Below are 25,799 nucleotides of genomic sequence, written 5' to 3'. Positions count from 1 at the left end.
AAGCAAATGTTTTCGTCCATTTTTCATTTGAATCGTTTTATTTTCTCGATTATTTAATTGTGGAAAAATTGCTGGCACTTTTGTTTTGCTGTCCTTTTTTATCCTGAAATAGTGAGCAAAGTTTAAAGGGGAAAAAAATGACATCTTAGAAGACAAACATGTGAAAGAATTAAGAATTATAGTTTTTAGGAAAAAAATTGTTTTTTGTAGATTTTGTCGTATGAGTGTTGAAAAATTAAAAAATAAAGTTAAATTAATGTCCAGACTCTTAAGACAGTTTGACTTAGTAATAGGACAATTTGGGAGCAGTAACTGAGCCACAATAAAGGACGCACAAACCAATTTTTGGACAGTTTGTTGGATTTTAGGCAAAATCCAGCAGCGATAGAAATCTTAATTTAGCAACAGGAAATTTTATGTCTATTTCTCTTCTAGAAATTTCCCCTCAGAATCTCGGGAATATTGCCTAATGCAGTGTTTTTCAACCTTTTCTGAGTCAAGGCACCCTTTTCGCAATCAAAAATAGCAAGGCACACCGACGGTTGAAATGTTTAAAAATTATTCAATTTTATTTTTAAAGCTTAAAGACATTTTAAAGGTTTTCTTAGTTTTTGGTCACCATGCCTCAGGAAATAATACAGCTTAATCATTTTGGTTAATAATTTGGCTGTAATGTGGAATTTTATTACACAGTTAACCTTTTTTTTTTAAGTTTTACTTATATTATTTTGGGTTTTTTCCCCAGAAAAATCAGAAATACATAGAAAGAGCAAAAATAGTTTTCAGTTTTTTATAAAAACGTAAAATGAGCAAATAATAATTGAACACATTTTTTTACTTTATTTTTTGCAGCTTCATTCTCTCGTACCACCTGAGCAGATAATTAGTATATAAGAAAAAATATAAACGTTGAAACTCTCGGTTCCTCTGAGTTAAATGTTGAAGGACCCTTGAGCAAGACACTCAACGCCCAAACCCCTAATAAGCATTGGGAGCCTTACATGGTTGACGCCGCTATCAATGTGTGTGTGTATGTGAATGGGTAAGTGTGAAGCACGTTGTAAAGCGTTTTGGGAGGTCTCAAGTGACTTGAAAAGCGCTATATAAATTCAGACTATTTACCATTACCATTGAATGTATTCCCACTTACTGATATGGATGAGAGTTAGTTACTTTGTTGATCACTAGGAAAAAAACAATGGTGTCTTTTTTGTTTGTCAAGATAAAATTGGACAATTTGCTGCGGCACACTAGTGTGCCACGACACACTGGCCTAACAAATCATTACATTTTGTAATAAGCAAGGAAATACAATGAAGCATCCTTTCCTGAATGCTTTTGTTGACTTTGAAGGAATACAAGCCATACATGTTCTGGATGAACATGATCGACGCCTTCTACCAAAGTCTTATCTGCTTCTTCGTCCCTTACTTTGTGAGTGTCCCCGCTACCGTTGTCAATTAAAAAAAAAAATCCATCTTAACTCACCTCCTGTTTGCATCTCAGGCTTACGTCGACTCCGATGTCGACTTGTTTACATGGGGGACCCCTGTCACCTCCATTGCTGTCTTCACCATTCTGCTGCACTTGGGGGTGGAGACTAAAACCTGGGTGAGAAATCGCCTCTAAAAACTAATCTGGTCAAGATCATGTTTAAAACAATGTGGACCATGTAGCCTGTGTCAACCGGGAACCATGGTGCTCACTCGTTATTGGTCATTGGGATTTTCTCGAAAATTTTACTTCTAGCTGGCATGAGAAACAGATAAGGATCTGTTTCTGTAAAGTAGAGTGCACAGTTTGAGGTGTCCTTAAAGTTTGAAAATAATAATAATAATGAGAATAATACATTGTATTTCGAAGCGCCTTTCAGGACACCCTAAGTCACACATACATATGAGTAGGACACAACAATAAACGAAGAGTAAAACAAGCAAGTAATAAATAGCCAATAAAACACATTCGAGTTAAAAGGGGTGGTGTGTGAGGCATATGGTCAAGAATAGGCAAGTTTGAAGAGGTGAGTTTTTAGTCCGGAATTGAAGGTGGACAGGGTTGCAGAATTTTGGAGGTCGGGCGACAATGAGTCCCAGAGCTGGGGGACAGAGCGGCTGAAAGCTCCGCTCCCTGTGGAGCTGAGGCAGGCAGGGGGTATGGTGAGATGGAGGGAGGAAGATGATCTGAGGGTGCAGGATGGCGTGGCAATGTGAAGGAGGTCTGAGAGAAAATGTAATAATATCTCTAATAAATATGTGTTAACAATGCCCAACTGAGTTCAAAGAGTCTTTATATATATTTTCACCACGCCTATCTGCTATTTTCTTACTTGAAATCTGTGTTCCGGCCACAAAGCGCATTACACTTAAGGAAAAGAGACGGGGAAGTTTGGGGGGTAACCAAGTGGTATCACGCGCGCTGTTGAGGTTTTCTTTAATTTTGAGATTAAAACAGTGACAGTAAAAAAAAAGACCGTTTCAAAAACAGTCTGAATGCAAACCCAAACCCCCAAAAAGATGAAAAACAAAGAGTTAATTCGAGCGCGTGGAAGAATTTCACATAATCGCATCAGCGAAAAAAGGAGCTGCATTGATGAAGTCAGCCAGAAGATGGCATCAGCAAGTAGAATTTTTAGAAGTTGCATACCCCATATTTTAATACGCCATCAGTAGTTCCATAATTATTTTTAAAATTAGCTTTTGACTTATTACTGTATATGTTATTCACTCAGTGCCATTATGCAAAGCAGATTTTTAGTGGTTGACTGAGCCCCTTTTTACGGCAATACTAATTATGACAACCTAGAAATGACATAATAATAACATAGTAACAACATCGTACCAACATTATATGCTGTTATTTTAAAAAAATGCATGTCAAGCTGGTTGCCCTTTGTATTTGGCTCAGTTTACTGAGAAGAGCTCTCATAGCTCCCAAAGGGCTCATTAGATTTTTTTTTTTTTAATGATATATTATCAATAATAATAAAACGTTACGCACCAAATTATTTAGTAATTAGTAATTTCATATGTACTGCGGGAAATTTGCATTCATCACCAAGTCAACCTAAAGTCTCTCTGCTCCCTTTTATCAGACGTGGATGAACTGGCTTGCTGTCAGCTTCAGTGTGGCGCTGTTTTTCACGGTGGCGCTGTGCTACAATGCTTCGTGTCCCACCTGCTACTCGCCCTCCAACCCATACTGGACCATGCAGAGGTTGCTGCAGGACCCCGCCTTCTACCTACTCTGCCTCATCACCCCGGCAGCTGCACTGCTGCCCAGGTATGGGTGACAATAACCTGATATTAAAAATAACATTATACTGTGGAATATATCGACAATATGACGAAATAAAAGGCTGTGCAGGGATATAAAATCCTTTTATTGAGTGCAACAGCGGCTTAACCATAGTAGGGCGCCACTCAACATAGGTTTGTTTTCATCACGCCTGTATTTTAATATCAACACCAAGCCAAGGGGCTCAATATTGTAATTCATATTTATAAAACATAAAAAGATATTTACGTAATATTTCCAGGCTACGAGGCACCGCTAAAAAAAACAAATTTGCCAGTAATTCCAAAGTGAACCTTATAAAACCTGATACATGTTAAATACATTTGGAAATAGATTATAATGGAATGTTTGTACATACTCTAACTATCCATCCATTATCTGCACCGCTTATCCTCAGCAGGGTCGCAGGGGTGCTGGAGCCCATCCCAGCTATCTTCGGGCAGTGGGCAGAGGACACCCTGAACTGATTGCCAGCCAGTCGCAGGGCACACAGGGACAGACAACTCATTCAGTCATCCACACTTAGGGACAATTTGACCGGCCAATTAACCTGACATGCATGTTTTTGGTATGTGGGAGGAAACCCACGCAAGCACGGGGAGAACATGTAAACTCCACTCATGAGGTTTGATCTCATGACCTCAGAACTGTGCCGCACACGCACTAACCACTGCCCTGCTGTGCTGCCCATACTTACTTACTTACTTATTGCTCCAGCGAAGGTCGGGGGGTCCCGTCCCTGTGCGTTGAGCCGACCAGATGAACCAGGTTTTTCCAATGCTGGCGGTCTTGTGCCAGCTGTTCTGCATCCTCTACGGCAACTCCGTGTTGTTGGAGGTCGCCCGCAACGACGTCGAGCCATCGAGTGCGGGGTTTCCCTCGTGGTCGTCTCCAGCCTGCGGCCTTTGGGTCAAACTGGAGAATGGCTCGTGTCGGATGGTCTGGTGGTAGACGAAGGACATGGCCAAACCAGCGGGTGCGGCGTTGTGCGACCAAGGAAGATGCTTGGGGCTGGCACGTGCGGGCTCTGAGCTCTTTATTGGAGACTCGCTGGGGCCACCTGATGTTCTCGATGGTTCTGAGAGCCCTGCTATCAAAACCATCGATTCTTGTGGCCAGGGTGTCGTTCAGGGGCCATGTTTCTGAGCCATAAAGCAGGATAGGGAGTACGGCGAGGTTGTAAATGCGGAGCTTCGTCTTGCTTGCGATGGTCTGGTGCCGCCAGAGTGGTTTCCAGAGAGACTGCAGAGCAGATGCTGCCAGGGCTCTTCTGCGGAGAATCTCCGGTTTTAGGTCCCCATTGTCTGTCACCATGGACCCCAGATATACAAAGCTCTTGACAGGCTCTACGATGTCGCTACCAATTTGGATGGGAGGTGGATCTGGTCCATCACCGACATACATGAACTTGGTTTTCGTCCAACTCACTTGCAGGCCAAGCCGCGCTGCCTCTTCGCTGTAAATGCCCAGAGCGTCTCTCAGCTGGCTGTAGGAAGTGCTGAGAATGATGGTGTCGTCAGCATACTCCAGGTCAGTCAGGTGGTAGTTGCCGAAAGACACTCCGGGGATGCGCTCACTAACCCTGAACATCAGATGGTCGATGATGCAATTAAAAAGGTCGGGAGCAGCCACACAGCCTTGGCGAACGCCGCTGGAGATAGCAAACCAGTCGGAGTCAATGCCGTTGATACGGACACAGCTCTCTGTGTTGCTGTAGAGCAGCTTGAACAGGGCTATGATCTTGGGTGGTGCTCTGAGAGCTTGGAGGATGTTCCACAGTGAAGAGTGGCAGACGGTGTCAAAGGCGGCCTTCAGATCAATGAATCCGATATATAGATGGCGATCTTTACGGAATTCACGGGTCTTTTCTATCAGCAAACGGACGGCAGAGATGTGGTCCGTTGTGGAGCGGTTGGGCATAAAGCCAGCCTGCTGGGGACGGCGGCAGCTTCTGATTGCTGGAAGGGCACGGCTGAGCAAGATCCTGGTAAAGACCTTGCCCGGGATGGAGAGTAAGGTTATGCCTCTGTGGTTTCCACAGACAAGCCTGTCGCCCTTGCATTTCCAGAAGGGCAAGATGACTCCTCTGGTCCAGTCGGTGGGCAGCTGCTCCGATTCCCACACCTGGTTGAATAGGCGGGTTAGCCACTCCACCATGCCATCACCGCCGGCCTTGAGCATCTCGCCGGTAATGGCACAGATGCCGGGGGCTTTCTTGGTGTTCAGCTTCTTCAGAGCAGCTCTCACTTCCTCGGGTGTTACGGGGTCTGTGCAGCAGGTGTCGTTAGGAGGTGCTGTGCTCGCAGCCCGTAGGAGGGTGGGATCAGCCGGGATGGTGCTGTGCTGCAAGAGGAGGCTAAAGTGCTCCTTCCAGCGCTCGAGGCAGTTGGCTTCTGTCATGATGAGGTTGCCGTCTGAGTCCTTTACCAGGGCTGTCTTTATGTGTGGGCCGCTACGGGCTTGGCGTAGTAGACTGAATACGCGGCTCATGTTGTTGTTGTTGGCCGCGGACTCAAGCTGTTGGGCTTCTGCCTGCCAAAACCTCTCCCTATCTTCAGCAATGGCCACATTGCGCAGGCGATTCAGTCTCCGATACTCTGTGAGGTCGCCTCGGAGTCGGGCCTCACGCCGCTGGTCTATGATGTTTAGTGTCCTCTCTGATATCCAGGGCTTTCTCGGGGAGGATCGCGGGCGTCCGAGGACATTGTGAGCAGACTGGAGGACACTTTCCTTGAAGGCCGCCCAGTCTGTCAGCTTGTCAGGAGCCAGGGTATCAAGAGAGCGGCGGATGGAGCAACTGAAGTCTCTGGCGATGTTGGGGTCGCTGAGTCGGGAGGAGTCGGGGCGAGGCAAAGTCTTGTGCTGGTTGGCTCGGAGCTTTAGCTTGAGCTGGGCCACCAGCAGACGATGGTCTGTGTTGCCAAGCTGTGCTCCTCTGAACACCCGGCAGTTGGTTACAAACGACTTCCAGCGTCGTGATATCAGGATGTGGTCCAATCCCTTCCTGGTTCTGCCATCTGGGCTGTACCACGTCCAGTGATGGATGCACTTCCGGGGAAACCAGGTGTCAGCAACACAAAGGTTGTTTTGGTGGCAGAGGAGGAGGAGGCGGTTGCCATTGTCGTTTGTTGTGCTGTCAACGAAGGTGGTGCCGACAGGTGAGCCGGGGGACCGATCAATGCTGGATAGAGTGGCGTTGGCATCAGTGAGGATGATGGTGACGTCGTGTGGTGGGGCTTGGTTGACAGCCTGGTGGAGTTGGTCAAAGAACGCGTCCTTCGCATCCTCATCAGCGACATCGGTGGGGGCGTAGGCGACGATCACTGTCATCTTGCCGTGATGGTGGAGGAATCGAGCAGACAGTAGTCTGTCACTTATTGGTGTCCAGCTGATGAGGGACCTCCGGAGGGCTTTTGGAATGGCAAGAGCCACACCGTAAAGGCCGGTCCGACTCTCGGGGCCACTCCAGATGTAGCAATGGTTGCCAGCTGTTGTTTCACCATTGCCTTGCCATCGTACTTCACAGAGCCCTGCCATGGTGATGTTATAGCGACAGAGCTCTCGGGACAGCAGGGTGGCAGCTCCGGGGCGAAGGAGTGTCTGGACATTCCAGGTGGCGACACGGGTCTTATGACGAAGATCGATCCGTACTCGTTGGTCGGGGGCAGGCTGGGGTCCGTTACCGTGTTGGTCAGTCCGGCTTCTTTCTCTGGTCAGTTTCGTAACAAAGTGTGTTTCTCCTGGGTGAGTTGTTAGCCCTCCGCAGGATAGTCGGTTGGTGGGGCTGCCACCTCACAGCGTACCGACACGCTGGGGTCTTTGTTTGTCTGGAACCTACCCCGGAGACCGGCCCGCCATGGGTGACCCTACCAGGAGCAAGCTCCCGACGGTATCGCTCTCCAGGGTCACTGGAACACGCAAGCCCCCTCGCCGCATCAAGGCCAGACCCATCCGAGGGGGGCTGCCCATACTGTACTTATAAATAAATAAATTCCTTATACGAAACATTATCATATTGAACTTCTTTTTTTCTGTTGTGCTTTTAAATGCAACCCTCTCTCTTAGTGTAGTATAATTGTATGCCCCTTTTAGACCCATCCCAGCTATCTTCAGGCAGCGGGCAGGGGACACCCTCCACTGGTTGCCAGCCAGGCGCAGGGCACACAGGGACAGACAATTCGCTAGCTCATTCACACCTAAGGACAATTTGGACCGGACAATTAACATGACAGGCATGTTTTTGGAATGTGGAAGGAAACCGGAGTTCCCGGAGAAAACCCACACAAGCACAGGGAGAACATGCAAACTCCACAAAGGAAGGTTTGATCCCATAACCTCAGAACTGTGCCGCCCACTCGCTAACCACTGCGCTGCGGTGCTTTTAGACCAGCGTGCCTTATTTATGGAGAATATTTCGCAGGGGATATTTCTGATGATACACCTTTACGATCAGGTGTGCCTTTTCGTCCAAAATATAAGGTACATACCAAAAGAATGAAATAAACTTAGGTAATACCCAAACTAGGCTGGGGGCTATTTTTGGCATGCCAACACTTTACTGCAGTCCAACACATACACTAAAAATATTCTATCGTATATATATATATATATATATTTATATATATATATATATATAATAAAGTATCTATCTATCTATCTATATTTTACTTTCATTCATGTTTATCCTGGAGTGCCACGCATAATCTCATTGGAAATAATGTTCCATATGTTATTATCCATGCCATAAATGGTGTTGTACTTTATTCTTGTACTCTTAAAGGTAAAGTGATGTGTTTTAGGTGTTCTTCAAAAGGCTGAAAGTCTAGCACGGCAAAGTATTTTCTCTAAGTATATGTTAACAATGCCCCACTGAGTTCAAAGAGCCTTTATGCTTACTTTCATCTGAGCTGTTCGGGGCGAAACACATCAGAAAGTACAGGGAAGTGACGTCCTGCTCGTTCTCTCATTTTGTTGTTACTGTGGGTGTAGCATGAAAACAGTGGAAGTAGTCATAGGCCTTCTTCAAGTATCGGTGTTAAAATGCCAAACAAACCCCAAGAACGATGAAAAGAAAGAAATGCACACATTCGCACGTGCATCACGAATGAGCTGACTAAGGCTGCAATGATGACACATGCCAGGGAAGGGCAGCAGAGAGTGACAAAGTTCTAGACTCTGTACTTCTCCTTTAAGCAGTGTCTAAAACAATGTCTACCCGGGCACCCGGGGCGTGCATCTTTTACGTCGGGCGTACAACTTACACAACGTCTCTGCCCAGGTGGCCGACAGCTTTTTCAAGAAAGAAAAAATATATATTTTGTTTTTATTATTTTTTTGGTATTTATTTCAAATCAAAGGTTTGCTTTGTTCCGATTTTGAAATCTTCTTTCGGTTTGGAAATTTCAGAATTTCGTTTCGTTTGGCAATTTGCATACTCTCCAGCCAATGAGAAGCATCAAATAACTTTGTGCTTCCGGACTTTCCGAGCGTTATAAGGTCGTGCATTTGCATATCATTTTCCAAAGTAGACGCACAGAGAACACAAGAAAAGTGATTAGAAATCAATCCAAAACCTCAGCCCCAGAAGAAAGTTTCAAAAGAAGCTAACAAAATCTATGACGCTTCAAAAGGTAAACGTACATTAAAAGCATCGTGGAATTCACGTGGCTTGTAGCAGACGACGCAACGCAAACATTGCATGAATGAAGATGAGTAAATACAGGTACATACTGATCGCAGATGGAAAACAGCGGTCATATACATGCAACGAATGTTATGAGTAGATTTATAATAAACTTAATTTTAAAGTGTTGTTCTGTAATATAGTCTTACTATAAATCCTTAATACTTTACAAAATATTTTTTTTTTTGCGATTAGTTGTCTTATTGTGTTTCAAGTTGTGAAATATGGTGCAGGCAACTTTATGGCCGGGCAGGCAACTTTTCAGAGTTGTCTGCCCTAGTGTCCGCTAACTTTTCGTCATGAGTTTCAGACACTGAGTAAATAAAAAGAAAAAATAGGAATCTGCTGCTACCTACCTATGGTTGAATGTTAGTTCAACATTCGGCTGATCACTGGAAGCAGGCAAAGATACTCAATAATGGCATGCTTTTTCACAAATTCGGAAATTTTCCGCAAAGGTCTCACGGAACACTGTTTGAAAAACTCTGTATTGAACAAGAAAAAGTGGATCAGAAACCTCCTTTTTGTTTGCCCTCACACCTCAAGGTGAAAAACCAATGACCGTCACTTCCACTCACAATAGTGACATGCATGTATTTGCTCTGCAGATACTTCTACCGAGCTTGTCAAGGCTCCATCTTCCCCAGCTCGGTGCATGTGGGACGACAGCTGGACCGGTTCTCCGCCAAGGGACCCAGCAGGAACTTCCTGGGCTTGGCGAAAACTCGGCCTGTCCACAAGACCAAAGCATCTGTCGCCAAAGACCCCCGCAGACCCCACGAGGAATCTGAGAGACCCGACGCCAGCCTCTCGGTCCGGATCGACCACCCCCTCCACGGAGGTGTCAAGTACACCAAGAACTCGAAGGAGGGACTCAACGTCTGCTGAAAAACTGCCCCCTTTTTTGCACGTTTTTTATGATCTACTTCCAAAGAGCTTCTTTTATAAAGGATGCAAAGAGGTACTTTATTTGATCTCGTATTTTTAGGAGAAAAACTGGATGTTCTTTTGTTTGCCATGAAAAGCTTCGTTTCCACAGAAGATGCGTCTCAGTGCCGGTTGGGTCTGAAACCACGGTTATATTTTCTCCTTTTTTATTTCTATGTACAAAGTGCTTTTATTCAGCAGCAGCAACGATTGTGTCTTTCTAAGAGGACTCCATTTCAGCACATAGTGACCTCAGCTCGTTGCGATGTGTTAGTGCCGCACTAAAAAGGAGGGGACAATACCAAAATCTTAAGGGTGGGGGGAGTCATGGAAGCAAAAATACTTTTTAAAGGGACGTTGTGTATTGTTTAGCATTTCCTAGTGGTTAAAAATACTTTAATTATTAATTAAAACTATATTCATTTAAATAATTAGCAACAATTCATAAAATGTCATATATAGGTGTATTTTCAAAATACAGACGCTGCCCGACTTAATAAACCTAAATAACGTTAAGTGTAACTTACTTTTGGAAGATGTGCTTCGAGAGGTCCGCCTCCCATGGTAAAAAGTGGCAGAAAATAAGTGTTCCGACCATTTCCTTAACCGCATCAAGCTTTCTTATTGCACTTTCATTTCAAAAGAAACGACTCGCCTTTTCTTTACACCTTACACCAACCATATTGAATGGATGCACAAGATGTTAAAAAATAAAAATGTCAAAGTGCTGAGCGCGCTGGAGATACGGTATACAGTAGTATGTCTACACACAAACAAGTAAGAGGAAGCCGGATTTATTCTACCGGGTGGATGCTGGGTGACTTCTCACAGCGCCACACGCCGGTAGCTGCGGAAAGAAGCACTATAGTAATGTCCTGTACTCTGAAAAACGTGCACACAATACAAAATCTAACTTACAGCAATGTCCAAATATTTTCTGACATCCCGAAACAATGTTCGTATCTTCCGTTTTCCGCAAGTCGAACGGGAGTAAATAAGGGAACGTCTGTACTCATATGTTGAGAAATAAGCATTAACCCTTGTGAAAGGCTTGTCAAAAAACGTTGCGTATTTGTTAGTTTGTTTTCTTCTCTGTGCTTCGTAGCACTCAGTTTTGGTTGCGCTACACAGTACAGTCACATCTAGTGTTCAAAAAATACATTGTCCCCATAAACAAAGTTAAGAAAAAAAAAAATACAAATTTGAGAATACAGTTGCCAAGATAAAACGATCTGGAACATTTTTGATGTATTTTTCTATTTTAAAATTCCTAACTTGAGAGAAAATTTGTACAAGATCGCATTACAGTTGTAAAATACACACTCATATTTAAAGAACTTAATTTTGGATTGATCAATTTCGCACTATTGCCAAAAATGATGAGCAACAGCAAGAACATATCCGTTAAAAGTGTTTAAATAAAGTCATGTTTTTACACAATTCAAAACATAAAGCATTTAGAAATAATAGTATGATATTGCAAAACTACTTAAGAGGCATTTCCATTTGTAAAATTCTAGCCTAGCATCCTCTGGGGGCTCGTTTATTATTGCAGTGTAATTTGATGTAGGCCTGTTTTGCCACTGCTGCGGTTAAGATTCTCATTAATCAATCTTACCAGCATTTTCTTTCTGTTTAAAGGGACAGTGTGTATTTTTTGGACCTATTTATCACACTGTATTGTGTTGTGCAACCCAAAAATAGTGCTGAAAACCACAAAGAAGAATTCAAACTACCGAAACTCAACGTGACCAAAAACACAATTATTCTTCTGATTTTTTTTTGCCAAGCTTTTTGCAAGGTTTGTGTCTTTTTCGGGTAACCGTAGCTGCAAAAATGCCGATAATAATCTAGGTGAGGCTCATTTTATGTAGAATAAATGTTTTTCGGCCTATAATAATTTCAAAATGCATGCTTTTATTTCAGTTTATGTATTTTTGCTTGATTTTTTTAATCAAATTTTGTTTTCGAATGAACGACATTTTTTTTTACCATGAGGAGGCGCTAATTAATATACAGTGAAGAAAATAAGCATTTGAACACCCTGCTATTTTGCTATTTCTCCCACTTAGAAATCATGGAGAGGTCTGAAATTTTCATCGTAGGTGCATGTTCACCGTGAGAGAGAAACTAAAAAGAAAACTCCAGAAATCATGATGCAGGGTATTTTAACAATTTATTCTTGTGACTTAGCTGCAAATAAGTATTTGAACACCTAAGAAAATGAATATTAATTTTTGGTAGCCTTTGTTTGCTATTACAAAGGTCAAAAATTCCCTGTTGTTTTTCACCCGGTTTGCACAAACTGCAGGAGGGATTTGGGACTACTCCTCGACACAGATCTTCTCTAGATCAGACAGGATTCTGGGCTATTGCCTAAAAACACGGAGTTTGAGCTCCCTCCAAAGATGTTCGATTAGGTTTAGGGCTGGAGACTGGCTGGGCAATGCTAGAACCTTGACATGCTTCTTACGGAGCCTCTCCTTGGTTCTCCTGGCTGTGTGCTTCGGGTCGTTTTCGTGTTGGAAGATACAGCAATGACCCCTCTTTAATCCTCTGACTGAGGGAAGGGGGTTGTTCCCCAAAATCTCACAATACACGGCCCCAGTCATCCTCTCTTTAATGCAGTCCACTCGTCCTGGCCCATCTGCAGAAAAACACCTCCAAAGCATGATGCTACCACCCCATGCTTCACAGTAAGGATGGTGTTCTTCAGATTGTACTCTTCATTCTTCTTTTCTATGAACATGCTCAGTGTAATTATGACCAAACAGTTCTCTTTTGGTCTCATCTGACCACAAAACTTTCTCCCATGCCTCGTCTGTATCATCCAAATGGTCATATGCAAACCTAAGACGGGCCTTGACATGTGCTGGTTTAAACAGAGGAACCTTTTGCATGATTTCAAATCATCATCTTTGGGTTTTACCTACAGTAACCTTGGAAACGGTGGTCCCAGCTCTTTTCAGGTCATTGACCAACTCCTGTTGTGTAGTTCCGGGCTGATTCGTCACCCTTCTGAGAATCATTGAGACATTGAGATTGACAGTCATGTTTAGCTTTTTTTTTTCTTCTAAAGATTGTTCCAACAGTGGACCTTTTTTCACCAAGCTGCTTGGCAATTGCTCCGTAGCCCTTTCCAGCCTTGTGGAGTTGTACAATTTTGTCTCTTGTGTCGTTGGACAGCTCTTTGGTCTTCACCATGTTACAAGTTAAAGTCTTACTGATTTTTTGGGGTGGACATGTGTGTGATATGCAGCTACAACCTCAAACAGGTGCATCTGATTCAGGATGATATATGGAGTGCAGGTGGACTTCGAATGGGCGGACTAACAGGTCTTTCAGGGTCCGAATAGTAGAGCATACACAAGATTTCAAATATATTTTGCAGCTGGATCACACAAATAAATTATTAAAAAATCATGCATTGTAATTTCTGGAATTTTCTTTTTAGTTTATCTCTTTCACGGTGGACATGCACCTACGATGAAAATTTCAGACCCTTCACTGATGTCTATGTGGGAGAAATAGCAGGGTGTTCAAATACTTATTTTCTTAACTGTATATGTTTCATCACGGCCAACTAAAATTTTAAATTTAACCACAATTAATAGAAAGAACACAACACAGTAAGATAAATGCATTATGAAAACCGTTTTTATTTTTGAAAAAAAGTTAGAAATATGATTGGTTTTATATAGTTCTGTAATACAGGAGCTCTTATCTGCAGATTTTTAGGGTAGAGGATATAATGGATTTTCATTTAAACTCTTAATTTTAACAGATCATTATCGAGGATCCCTCACAACCAAACGCCTGTGACTTTTTCTTAATCTCATCAATTATTTGTTCTCATTGTGGCTCTCCATTTTTTTCCCTTTCTATCTGGTGCGGCTCTAATACTCCCATGCGTGCTCATTTTGCTGGATGAATGCTAACGCTAACGCCTCTTCCACACGTTCTCGTGGAAAATCCAAAGACATTCCTGCCCAATCTTGCGGCACCGATGCTTATTTCCTCATTGTGTTTTAACAGTGTTTACCAAAGAAGCCTTGCAGAGGTCACCTTGCAGCCAGGAAACGGTTTATCTTAGCCTGGCTTGTTTGAGCTCAGCAAATTCTGGCTGCATCTTTATTCCTTTTTCATATCCAAGTAAGCTGGAATCATTTGTGCCAATTGTTAGACCTTCCTGGATGTTAATCTTGCAACCAATTACTTGAATGTCTCGAGAGGATATCCTCTGTGCTCTTGTTCAGCTGGGAACCCCCAAAAACACAAACTTTTGAGTGGCCAAAGAAAAAAGAACTTCGAAGCACTTTTCAGATGTTCCTCGACACCAAAGATTCTGTTCGGTTCCTGACAAACAATGCAATTGTTCATGTATGTTGCTTTTTCCACACATGTGCCTTAACACTGGATAATAAATGTTCTCCGTTGAGGAAAAAAATATTGTCTTGGATGTTTTGGGATACACGCAACATATCGAAATAAACAATCAAGTAAACCAAAATGGTAAATCGATGACATTCGATTGAATTTTGTTTTTTAAACAATAATTCATATTAGTCATACAGCGTATCCCAAGGATACAACATGAATCCTCTCTGAGGTGGGGATCGTCAAGTAAAATTGCCATATAGTGTCATGATTACTGATGTGACTCTGCTGTGCCCGCTTATTTGGCGCCAACTGCCGCGGGTTCTGATGGAGTTGTATTTATCCTACAGTTGACATTTAATATGTTATATGTGTTCTCAGCCATTTTGAAGAGTTCTCAGCCCGTAAAATACTCTTCAAGGCCATGAGTTGTTTTTTTATGTACAGACTGTGTTTTTGTTCTCACATACCAACGAAATACATCCTGACCTGGCATCCCATAACTCAAGATTGTTCTTCACCAAAGAGCCTGGGAAAAAGGAGTTTCCCAGGACCAAGGTCACCTGTCATCATTGGACGGAAAGCAGGCCTTCGAAAGAAGACTAATCAACTCTACGTAGCAAAGGCAAAAACTGAATATTAGAAGGGAGGTTTTTCGAGGAGATCCTCAGAGCCAGAGCCGAGCCGAGCCGAGCCAGAGCGCAGCAAGCAGGGCAGAGCGAGCGAAAAGATGTCTAACAGCAGAATCTCGGCGGCTCTCAATATGATGATTAATAAAGTAACTAATTATAAAGAACCGATTCTCTTTGTCCTATATTGCAGAGCGTTTTATTATAAATGTTGGAAACTTGAACCTAACAGTTCTGAGTGGCTCCCTGTCACTATTTGAACCCGGTCCTGTCAATCCCCTGTTGTCAGTCAGTCTGCGAACCTCAGTGTATACTAGGCAAGCCTTTTTTTGACCCTGACTCCCACCTGTCCCGTTTTTGCTCCCGTCTGTCTCCGGCTACGACACGTTTTGATCCTGACCACGTCTGCTGCCCCGTCCCGGCTTACGACCTCTTTTTGTCCCAGACTACGTCTACTCTCCCGGCGGGGGTCACTCCCGGGCCGCGCGACGGAGCGAGTTCAGCGGACGCGGCGTCACACGGCGTCACACGGCGCGACGCGAGAAAAGGCGGCGGGCGTGATCGGGCTACCCCCGTAACTGGGGGAAGCCCGCTCGTCCGACGACTGCAGTAGCGTGGCGCGACGACAGGCGGCCATCCGAGTGCGGCGGGCGAAAGGCGGCGGATGTGCGCAGGACCCCCGTAACTGTCCGTGTCGTGCGTATCGCGTTTGAAAGTACCCGCACTGCGGGTTAGGGGCTCGCTCGCGGGAGCGATCAAACGGCACCCGCGGTAAAACCCTGTCATGAATTTGTCTCCGATCGTCCCGGGCGGACGTAAAATCGCCCAGCTTTACGACTCTTAGCGGTGGATCACTCGGCTCGTGCGTCGATGAAGAACGCAGCTAGCTGCGAGAACTAATGTGATTTGCAGCTGCGATTGGCTGGCAACCAGTTCAGGGTGTCTCCTGCCCACTGCCCGCAGATGGCTGGGATGGGCTCCAGCCCCCCCGCAACCCTAATTAGGATAAGCGGTGCAGATAATGAGATGAGATGAGATTTTATTTTTATTTTTCATTTATTTATTTATATTTTTTAAGGGTCGTCGCTACTCCGCAGATTTTCACTTTTTGCGGGTGGTTTTGTTTCCAATTAACCGGGTCCAAAAAATAATAATTTTCACTTTTAGCGGGTGTTTTTGGTCCCCATTAACCAGGTCTAAAAAAATTATAATAAAAAAATATATATATATATATATATATATATTTTTTTTATTTTTTTTTTCTGAAGGTGCGCCGCTACTTCGCGGATCGCGGGTGGTTTTGGTCCCCATTAACCAGGTCTAAAAAAATTATAATAAAAAAAATATATATATATATATATATATTTTTTTTTTTTTTTCTGAAGGTGCGCCGCTACTTCGCGGATCGCGGGTGGTTTTGGTCCCCATTAACCGCGATAACCGAGGTCCCACTGTATCTACATTTTTATGATGCAGTGAGGCCAACCAATAGTGAAATAATATGTTAATGCCTTATAGGGGGGGAAATGCAGAAAAAAGGAGAGAAAAAACGTCTTATTATACATTTTAAAGTAAAAATATAATGGGAGGGGATTCCGTATCCCAGGGGTGCTGAAACATACTGGTATGTTGTGAGACCTTCTCTAGTGTGCCACAGGAAGTTATTCAATTTTACCTTTGCAACAAAAAACTATGCCATTCTTTTTTTTTTTTTGGCTTTCTTCCAGTGATCAGCCAACTAACTATCATTCATCGCTTTCAGTAGGTGGCAGCAGATTTGCTATTTTTGTACTATATGTTTTGTTAGTGCAAAATGATTCACCAAAAAGTGTAACCAGAAAGCTTTCTGAGTCATGGTGACCACAAATAAAAAACTATTCAGGCACATAAGTCAGAGTGTCAAACAGGCGGCCCACGGGCTGGATCAGGCCCGGTAAGGGATTGAATCCAGCTCGTGAGACAATACTCGGAGAAGCTCAAGAAAAAAACGAGCTGCAGTTTGAAATATATCCAATTGGTGTTGCCAAAGCCAGGTGCCTCTCACAAACGCTGTACTTATATTTCTTTCTCTCTCTCTCTCTCTCACTTTCTCTCTCTTCCTCCCCTTTTCTCTCACTCTCTAGCTCTCTTTCACTCTCTCTTTCTCTTTCTTTGTTCCGCCATGTCTCTTTCTCTCTGTGTCTTTTAACCTTCTTTTGCCCTCTTCCTTTTTTCATTTTCTTCTCTCTTGCTTTCTTCTTCTCTGTTTGTCTATTTATATTTCTCTTTGGATTTTTTTCTTTCTCTCTCTTCCCCCCTCTCACTATTTCTCTTTATCACTTTTGTTGCTCACGCTCTCTCTCTCTCTCTATCTTTCTTGTTCTCCCTTTCTGTCTTTCTTTGTCCCACCCTCTCTACTTTTCGTTTTCTTTTTTTTTTTTTTTCTCTCTAATCTACTTGTTCGGCCTCCAAGAGAATGTTTGTTCTATCGTGTGACACCCCTGACTTAAAGGGAGATTGTTTATTTTTAGCGCCTCCTACAGGTAAAAAAAATATTGAATTCAATGATAAGCAAATATACATGAATTGCATAGAAACATTCAAGATTTTTGTATTTATTTTACATAACATGCGGCTCACCTTGAGGGAACTTACGTGATTGTCAGCCATCTTGCTGCTCAGGGTAGCCCCAAAAACCTAGTGAAACGCTGGGCGAAAAAATGAGGAGAATTGAGCGGTTTGGTCACTTTGCGTCTCCGTAGTTTGTATTCTTCCTTGTGCTATTCAGCACTCCTTTTATTTCTCACTATCCAATACAGCAACATCTAGTGGTCAAATATTATAGAAAAAAGAACATGAAATTGGTACTGGCAATTCATATTTAAAACTTTTTAACTGGTAGTGTACCTCGAGAATTTTTAATTAAAAAAAAGCTGCCTTGGTTCAAAAAAAAGTTGAGAAACACTGGTCTACTTTATTTAATTTTGTTAAGAGTGAAGTGATTTAGCACTCATATTTCATTAATTTTGGGGGACCGTTGATCAGTAATGAGTTTTCTGGCTGTCCTTTGATACACACATCCTTTAGGGCTTATCTGTTATTGTAACCTTAAAGGTTGGTATGTTGGTTGGATCTCTTAACCACTAGGGGAACCATTTCCAGTGGTGTGTCTTTGGCAAGTACAACTTAGTGGTGCCCATCCCTCTCCAGGCCAACATATAGTTCCACCCGATCTCGTAATTTTCTCATTTCTCTCCTCTGAATAATGACAAGAACTGTAATTGTTACGGGTCCCACAGATTAGACCGGGTACCACACAACAATATTGATTTAAAGTGGCCTAGGCATCACCCATGGGGTTTTTGTAAAATCGGAAAATGATGTGCTGGACGGAGGCTGTGTGAACCACTCTTCTTGAATCCATTCACTGATTCGATTTGGGCGGAAGTAAGTCACGCTTTAAAGCTCACTGATGAACATACACCTCACAAAGGTTCCTACCCCGATGACAACACACTGCAGCAATAATGTAACTTCTCTTTGGTTCTCAAATATACACATAAATCGATGAAACAATAGAAATTGTGTTATAATCATAATAATAATGTACTATTATGATAGAATATACAGTTGCATGCAAAAGTTTGGGTACCCCTGATCATTTTCAAGGTTTTCCTTTATAAATCATTGTTTTTTCGGATCAGCAAATTCAGTTAAATATATCAAATAGCAGACAGACACAGTGATATCTGAGAAGTGAAATGAAGTTCATGGGATTTACAGAAAATGTACAATTAATTAAACAAAAGTAGGCAGGTGCATAAATTTGGGGACCCCAACAGAAAAATTACATCAATATTTAGTAGATCCTCCTTTTATAGAAATAACAGCCTCTAACTGCTTCTTATGGCTTCCAACGAGGGTCTGGATTCTGGTTGAAGTTATTTTTTACCATTCTTCTTTACAAAATATCTCCTTCAGACAGGTTTGATGGTTTCCGAGCATGGACAGCCCGCTTTAAAACACACCACAGATTTCCAATAATATGCAGCTCTGGGGACTGAGATGGCCATTCCAAAACAGTGTCCTTGTTCCTCTGCATGAATGCCATAGTAGAATTTGAGCAGTGTTGGCGTCGTTGTCTTATTGAAGTATCCAGGCCTGGCGCAACTTCAGCTTTGTCACTGATTCTAGAACATTGTTCGCAAGAATCTGCTGATACTGACTGGAATCCATGCGACCTTCAACTTTAACAAGATTGCCAGTACCTGCACTGGCCACACAGCCACACAGCATGATGGAACCACCACCAAATATTACTGCGGGTAGCAAGTGTTTGTCTTGGAATGCTGTGTTCTTCTTCCACCATGTATGATCCTTGTTATGTCCAAATAACTCAATTTTAGTTTCATCAGTCCACAGCACCTTATTCCTAAATGAAGCTGGCTTGTTCAAATGTGCTTTAGCATACCTCAAGCGATTCTGTTTGTGTCATGTGCGCAGAAAAAGCTTCTGCCGCAGTACTCTCACATACAGCATCTCCTTGTGCAAAGTGCGCTGAAGAGTTGAACGATGCCCAGTGACACCATCTGCAGCAAGATCATGTTGTAAGTCTTTGGAGCTGGTCTGTGGGTTGAGTTTGACTGTTCTCACCATCCTTCGCCTCTGCTTATCTAAGATTTTTCTTGACCTGCCACTCCGGGCCTTAACTAGAACGGTGCTTTTGGGCTTCCATTTATCACTATGTTCCTCACAGTGGAAACTGACGGCTGAAAACTCTGAGCTAGCTTTTTGTATCCTTCCCCTAAACTATGATTTTGAACAATCTTTGTTTTCAGGTCATATGACAATTGTTCAAAGGCTCCCATGTTGCCACTCTTCAGAGAAGGTGCAAAGAGGAGAACAACTTGCAAATGGCCGCCTTAAATACCCTTTCTCATGATTGGCTTCACCTGTGGATGTAGACCAAGAGTCAATGATCTTAACAAACAAATTTTGTGTTCCAATAATTAGTGCTAAAGGTATTCAATTCAATAAAGCAACAAGGGTGCCCAAATTTATGCACCTGCCTACTTTTGTTTAAGTAATTATTGCATACTTTCTGTAAATCCTATGAACTTCATTTCCCAGAGATCACTGTGTTTGTCTGCCATATGATATATTTAACTGAAATTGCTTATCCGAACAACCAATGATTTATAAAGTAAACCCTTGAAAATGACCTGGGGTGCCCAAACTTTTGCATATGACTTTATATATTCAAGATAAAGTGTTATAAAAATACAACAAAGTTTTTTGACATAATGACGTAATTGTCTACGCTCCGTCTCATAAATGAAAGAAGCAATCAGGTTCAAGCTCGTGCCAAACAAGACTCAGCAAAATCTCATTCAATCAATCAAGTTCAAAATGTCCAACCACAATTTTAAAATTTGTCGTTTATTCCTCGTATTTGTAGACTTCCGTGTCCCCATCTTCGTATGGATTACTTTGTGCCTCTGTTGAATAACGACAACGGCAAACCTTGACACATGAAACCAGCTCAGTAGCCTAGATGGTAAGGCGCCCGCTTTGAGACTGGGAGGTTCGGGTTCGCGCCCCGGCCGAGTCATTCCTAAGACTTAAAAAGTGGTCGGCGGCGCCCTCTGTTGGCTGCGGCTGCATCGGCTCGCTACAACGGGTCAGGTGCAATCGACATTTCGTTCTGTGTACATTGTTACACAGAATGACAATACAAGGAAATTATTATTATTATTATTATGAAGATTGACTCGCACTCACACAAAAGCATCCTCCTGTTGCCTAGCAACCAGTCAATATCCCCATCACTCTTTTCTCTCTGTGGCCTTCACTTGGTGCTAAGAAACAGCACGAACAAAAATGATCTTTCATGTTGGATCGCAACAGTGAGGTAGCTGCTAAAGTTAGCTTCTCTTTTATAAGCATGCAAAGTTGCCACTAAGCAGTGGCGATCAGTCAGGGAGGGCTCTGCCTCACCTGGCGTCTTGGAAATATGAAATTGTATCGATATTAAATGGTTCTATTAGTCTATTTGTTTGAGGCAAGGTCACCTAGATATGAAAAAGTTCACAGAACCTATTTTGATGCATCGCTGAATACTTTGAGGATTTAAAATGTAAAAGAACTTTGTCAGTCTTTTCAACATACTCTTCTGTTAATACTGTAAATCCTTATCGAATGGGATCTGCTTCTCTGGTCACACCGGATCATACCAATGTTTAGTGTTAAAGTTCTTTGTCATTTAACCGTCACGGTGTCCATGGCGCCCAGTTGGCCCCGCCCGTGTGGCGCCAGCTGCGGCTCGTTGACGGATTGGCTCCCCTTCTATTTAAGCTCAGTGCTCTCACTCTCCCTTTGTCAGTCCGTCAACGAACCTCTGCCCCGCAAGACGTGGGTTTTGACTCTATACGGTTTCCTGCCTGCATTTCCTGTCCGGTATCGTTGCCGTCTGTTTTTGTCCTGTTTAATTTCGATATCCTGTTTCAATATCAATCCTGTCATTCTACGCCAGACTGCTGCCTAACTTGCATGACTCCCCATTTCCCGTAAAATAAAAGGGTTCTGTGAGAAACGTCACGCATTAAGGTTCTCGTCCTGTTCTGGTTCATGACATTGACGTCACAGTTTTGGGATTTTCTTTTTCGAAATTGCTGCATTTTCACACTATATTGTGACTATTTTTATAGAATCAGGATAATTTGATGCTGAGTAAATGATGAGTGAAGCACGCAACTCTCTTGCCTCATGGCAGAGGGAAAGACCAAAGATTCAGATTTGGTGCACGCCTCAGCCCTAAACTATAGAATTAGTGATAGTTTTATCAGGCTTACAGCGAGTCAAGCCATACAGTAGTTTTTTTCTTGCTTCATGGATTTTTTTCGCAGATCTCTTCAGACTCATGGCCGAAGCATTCCTGGAATACGACAGGGTGGCAGGGAACGGTGAGGCTTTGCTGCACTATCTGGCTAGTCCCTGCCCTCTTGAGTAAATGCCACGAGCAAGGAGCCACAGATGTGGAAGAAGCGCTGAGCATCGCAGGGAAATGCAAAAGGGCAGGGAGGGTAGGCGTATTCTAAACTCCCTATGTCCCTGCCCAACCCCTAGTGGTGGCCTCCCTAAAGTCACCAGCTCACGTTGTTATGGACATTCAAATCTACCCAAAAAGCTAGATTATGCCTTAGAGTGGCTCGCTTTGAGAATGGATGATCTGCGGATGGAGGTTAGAGACTTACAGTCTCGCTCCTGAGTGCAGGAGGACTATGGGGGCTGCCGATCATCTTTTACGAGTAAGCATCAGCTGAATTTAGGAGAGCGGAGTGGACACCGACAGACCTGCTGCTGTGACTGTGGTGGTGCTGGCTGCAGTTCCAACTCCAGTTACTTCAGAATGAACCGCAGCCCAGCCGGGGGCTCTCTCCAGCGTAGACGTTACGAGGTAGATTGAAATCGAGATTGGTCTCAACACCACCCAGCAGCAAGGAAGGACACGCCAATAAGGTCGTTGCAGCGCCGGTCCAAGGGGTCATTTGTACGTGGAGTGAGATTTTTGTCCTCCTCCCCACGTTTCCCCTCACCCAATGGAGGGAACACGGAAAACGCACATTAGCTAGCTTCAATACCCAGATGCCAATGTGTCGTCACTGGGTTACAACAACAACATCTTTGCGCCGCCATCACCGCTGGTGGTGAGGACCTGAATGGTGGTTGAGTCAAAGCCTACTGCTTATGTCAAGGGAACCATTGAGAGTGTTAATGTGAATGTTGTAATAGACTCTGGTTCCATTGTCTCACTTGTTTCGGAAGGAGTTCAGGATGTTCCACCCAACATTACGTAAACGTGTCTTGGACACACATTATATGTTTGCGCGGGCAGTAAAACAACTTTCTAACACATTAGGTTCTGTCACCCTTCCGATACAATTGGGGAAAAGTCCTACGAATAAAACTGCATGTTGTGCGACACACCATTTTGATGGGCTTTGACTTTATGCAGCGGAATAGAGTCATAATGGATGTGGGTCATCAACTACTAATAATAGGGGATTCTCACATCCCTCTTCTTCAGGTAACTGACTTCATTCCATATATATCTATCTACCCTGGTCATATCCCTCAAGAGGGGTGACCGACGGCAAGACAAACACATACAAAAATAAAGAATTTTTTTTTTTTAAAAAGGGTCAAAGTAGCAAAAAAAAACACACAAAAATTTGGGGACCATGGCCAACCTAAAGACCCAAACAAGTTAAGCAGCTCGGCACCGAAGTTGGTAATGCTTTCGTCCCTCCAGATGAAACGGGACACAAGAAAGCGGCCATGTCACTCGGGTCAGGGTGACACAACACACTCTTCTGTTTAACAGGAGGGCCCAACAGCTTTCACTGGTTTACCCATGCCGCATCATACAGGTGACCTGACCATCCCCGAGAACGCGTCTAAACATCCCACTATCCACTTCATTCCAAATAGTTGAAATGTTTCAATGCCTTCTTATGTTACTATTCCTCGGCTCGGCAAAAGAAATTGTCCCGGTCCAGATTGAGCCTCCTCGCATCTCATGACCGAGGCCGAGTATGTATCTCGGCTATGTAAAACTCGAATTGCGTGATAGCACAGAACCTGTCGTTGGGTGTTCATTGGTGTCGGTGAGTAGCGGGTCGTACAGTGGCCCAGTTTTTTAATCCCACGAATGACGAATTAAAATTGCACTCATGTTCACCTCTAATCTTTTTTCACTATGTTAACGAACGTGACATACTTGAACCTGCTGAATATTCAAGTCAAGTAGAAGACGCTTTACCTCTACCAAATGTCTCAAATATTTCTTCGTCTACAGTACAGAAGCAGCAACTGCAAAATTTGTTGGAGAAGAATCATGATGTGTTCAGCTGGGCAAGAGCTGGTGTGAGTAACCAAAACCTAATCAGACATCACATCCAAACTGGTGACTATCAGCCAAAAAAGAACAGAGAAAGAGAGCCTACCATACCTCTCTGACAAGCGAAAATAGATGGGTAGGCGGGTACAGTGCTTATTGAAGGATGGAGTGATTAAAAAGAGCTGTAGCCACTGTTTTTTTCCTGTGGTTCTGGCAAGGAAAAATCATGGTATGTGGCAATTTTGCATTGATTACAGGGGCCTTAATGCTTTGACTATTAATGAATGACATCCGCTGTGATGGGTAGATAATTCACTAAACTCCCTGGCCAGAGCCCTGTGGTTCAGTACCTTGGATTTCTCCTATAGTTGCTAGCAGGTGGAGGTGGCACCAGAAGACTGGGGAAAGACCGCTTTCACCACCAGTCAACGTCTGTACCAGTTATATCAATGCCAATGGGCCTCACAAGGGCATCAGCAACTTTTCAGTGGGTCATGGAGTTGGTTTTAAATGGGTTGCCATGGCACATCTGTCTGGTGTACCTCGATGACATACTGGTTTTCAGTAAGTCTTTCGAGGAACATTCATCTGCAGGGCGGCTGGACTATGGCTAAATGCAAAGAAATGCAATCTACCAATCTGTGTGTAGTTTTCCTTGGCCATGTTGTGTCAGCCAAGGGGCTTTGCACAGACCCCCAAAACACAGACAAGGTCAATACTTTGCCTGCTTAATAGTCCGCCACCGAGGTACGTGGTTTTTTCTTGGGAATACTGATGCATCACAGGGTAGCGGTTGGAGCAGTGCTGGCACAAATTCTTGATGGTCTTGAGAGAGTGGTGGCCTATGAGAGTCATTCTCTCACAGCAGTTGAACGCCAGGGGTCCGCGTAAGACAGGGAGCTGAGGCTGATAGTTTGGGCAGTCTGCCATTTCCGTCACTACCTGGGCCTTTGCCCCCTTCACCATTGTTACTGCGTCTTCCAATTGATAATGACCGAACGGGCCGGTGGAGCAGAGAGGTCCTGGTACTGGACCCATGTGAATGGGTAATACAACACAAAGAGGGTTCACAGCATACCAACGCTGGTGCTCTTTCAGGCCGATATCCAGCGTTTTACTAGATGATGTCCAAAGTACAGCAGACAGTCGCACGCACATCAGCACTCAGACGGTAGCAAGCTCTGGCCCCGGTATTGTGTGTGCAGGTTTCCATGCAACAAATCAGTCCTTTATTTACACAATGCCCCACACCTTTTATCCAAAATGAGATTGCAGGAGAGTTGGAGAGGTTCAATAGGACCTTAATTAAACTAATGGCTAAGACGCTTTTGCTGTGTGACGGGGATTTGGATTCCTTCCTGCAACCGTTTTTTTAACCGAGGCACTTCGCCTACACTGAATCAGGAATTAAGCAATACCGTTTTGTGCAATTACCAATATCTAAAGTTATAAAGTTTAAATCATGTCTTCTTCATGTTTTTAATGATATATTGGAACTTGTTAGATGGCATTTTGGGCTGCGAGGAGGAATTGCTCTGCATATGCTGCCTCTTTTAAGCTCAAAGTTGCCTATCATGCTGAATTTCACAGAAATCTAGCAGCTAGCTGAAAATTCACTGTACCAGAAACGAATGTGCGAGAATGGAGAAAACAGAAAGTCGTCCTGAATGATATTAATGAAACCAAATAAACACAACCGCTGAAAATCTCGTTGGTGTATCTGTTGATGAATTGGACTTTGAAAGACATTTTTTAAGTATTGAACAATTTCTTTTGGTATTGTGTTCATACTTTATGTTGTCAACAAATTATTTTTATCATGGTTGCATATATTCAACATTATTTGCGACCTACAATTCTTAGCTTGAGTCGAGAAAAAGTCAAACAAAATTTTATACTGATTTTAAGGGTGTGCATGTTATAAACAAGCGTGCGTTATACACGAATAACTACGGTAGTCTATATCTAACAAACTCAAATTAATGTGGTTTGCATCACGTGAGCACCCCAC

At 43.3% G+C, this 25,799-nt stretch overlaps 1 protein-coding gene and 1 pseudogene across 1 annotated transcript in view; both read left to right on the top strand.

Annotated features, from left to right (window-relative positions):
* atp10a (ATPase phospholipid transporting 10A) overlaps nucleotides 1–14,335 on the top strand; it is a 58,465-nt gene extending 44,130 nt beyond the window's left edge. The window contains exons 18-21 of the mRNA XM_088348775.1: nucleotides 1,354–1,434; nucleotides 1,507–1,611; nucleotides 3,092–3,279; nucleotides 9,586–14,335. Of these exons, the coding sequence (XP_088204901.1) occupies nucleotides 1,354–1,434; nucleotides 1,507–1,611; nucleotides 3,092–3,279; nucleotides 9,586–9,865 (654 nt within the window). The 3' untranslated portion in view covers nucleotides 9,866–14,335. The remainder of the gene's footprint in view (nucleotides 1–1,353; nucleotides 1,435–1,506; nucleotides 1,612–3,091; nucleotides 3,280–9,585) is intronic.
* A 1,410-nt stretch (nucleotides 14,336–15,745) lies between these two features.
* Nucleotides 15,746–15,919, top strand: LOC148354861 (5.8S ribosomal RNA; annotated as a pseudogene).
* Nucleotides 15,920–25,799: the final 9,880 nt, after the last annotated feature.

The sequence above is a fragment of the Urocampus carinirostris genome, chromosome 12 (assembly GCF_059441175.1).
Source record: "Urocampus carinirostris isolate Australia breed hairy pipefish chromosome 12, RoL_Ucar_1.0, whole genome shotgun sequence".
In the NCBI taxonomy this organism is placed as follows: domain Eukaryota; kingdom Metazoa; phylum Chordata; class Actinopteri; order Syngnathiformes; family Syngnathidae; genus Urocampus; species Urocampus carinirostris.
Note: the sequence above shows the minus strand (reverse complement) of the source record. Positions and strands in the feature narration are given on the sequence as shown.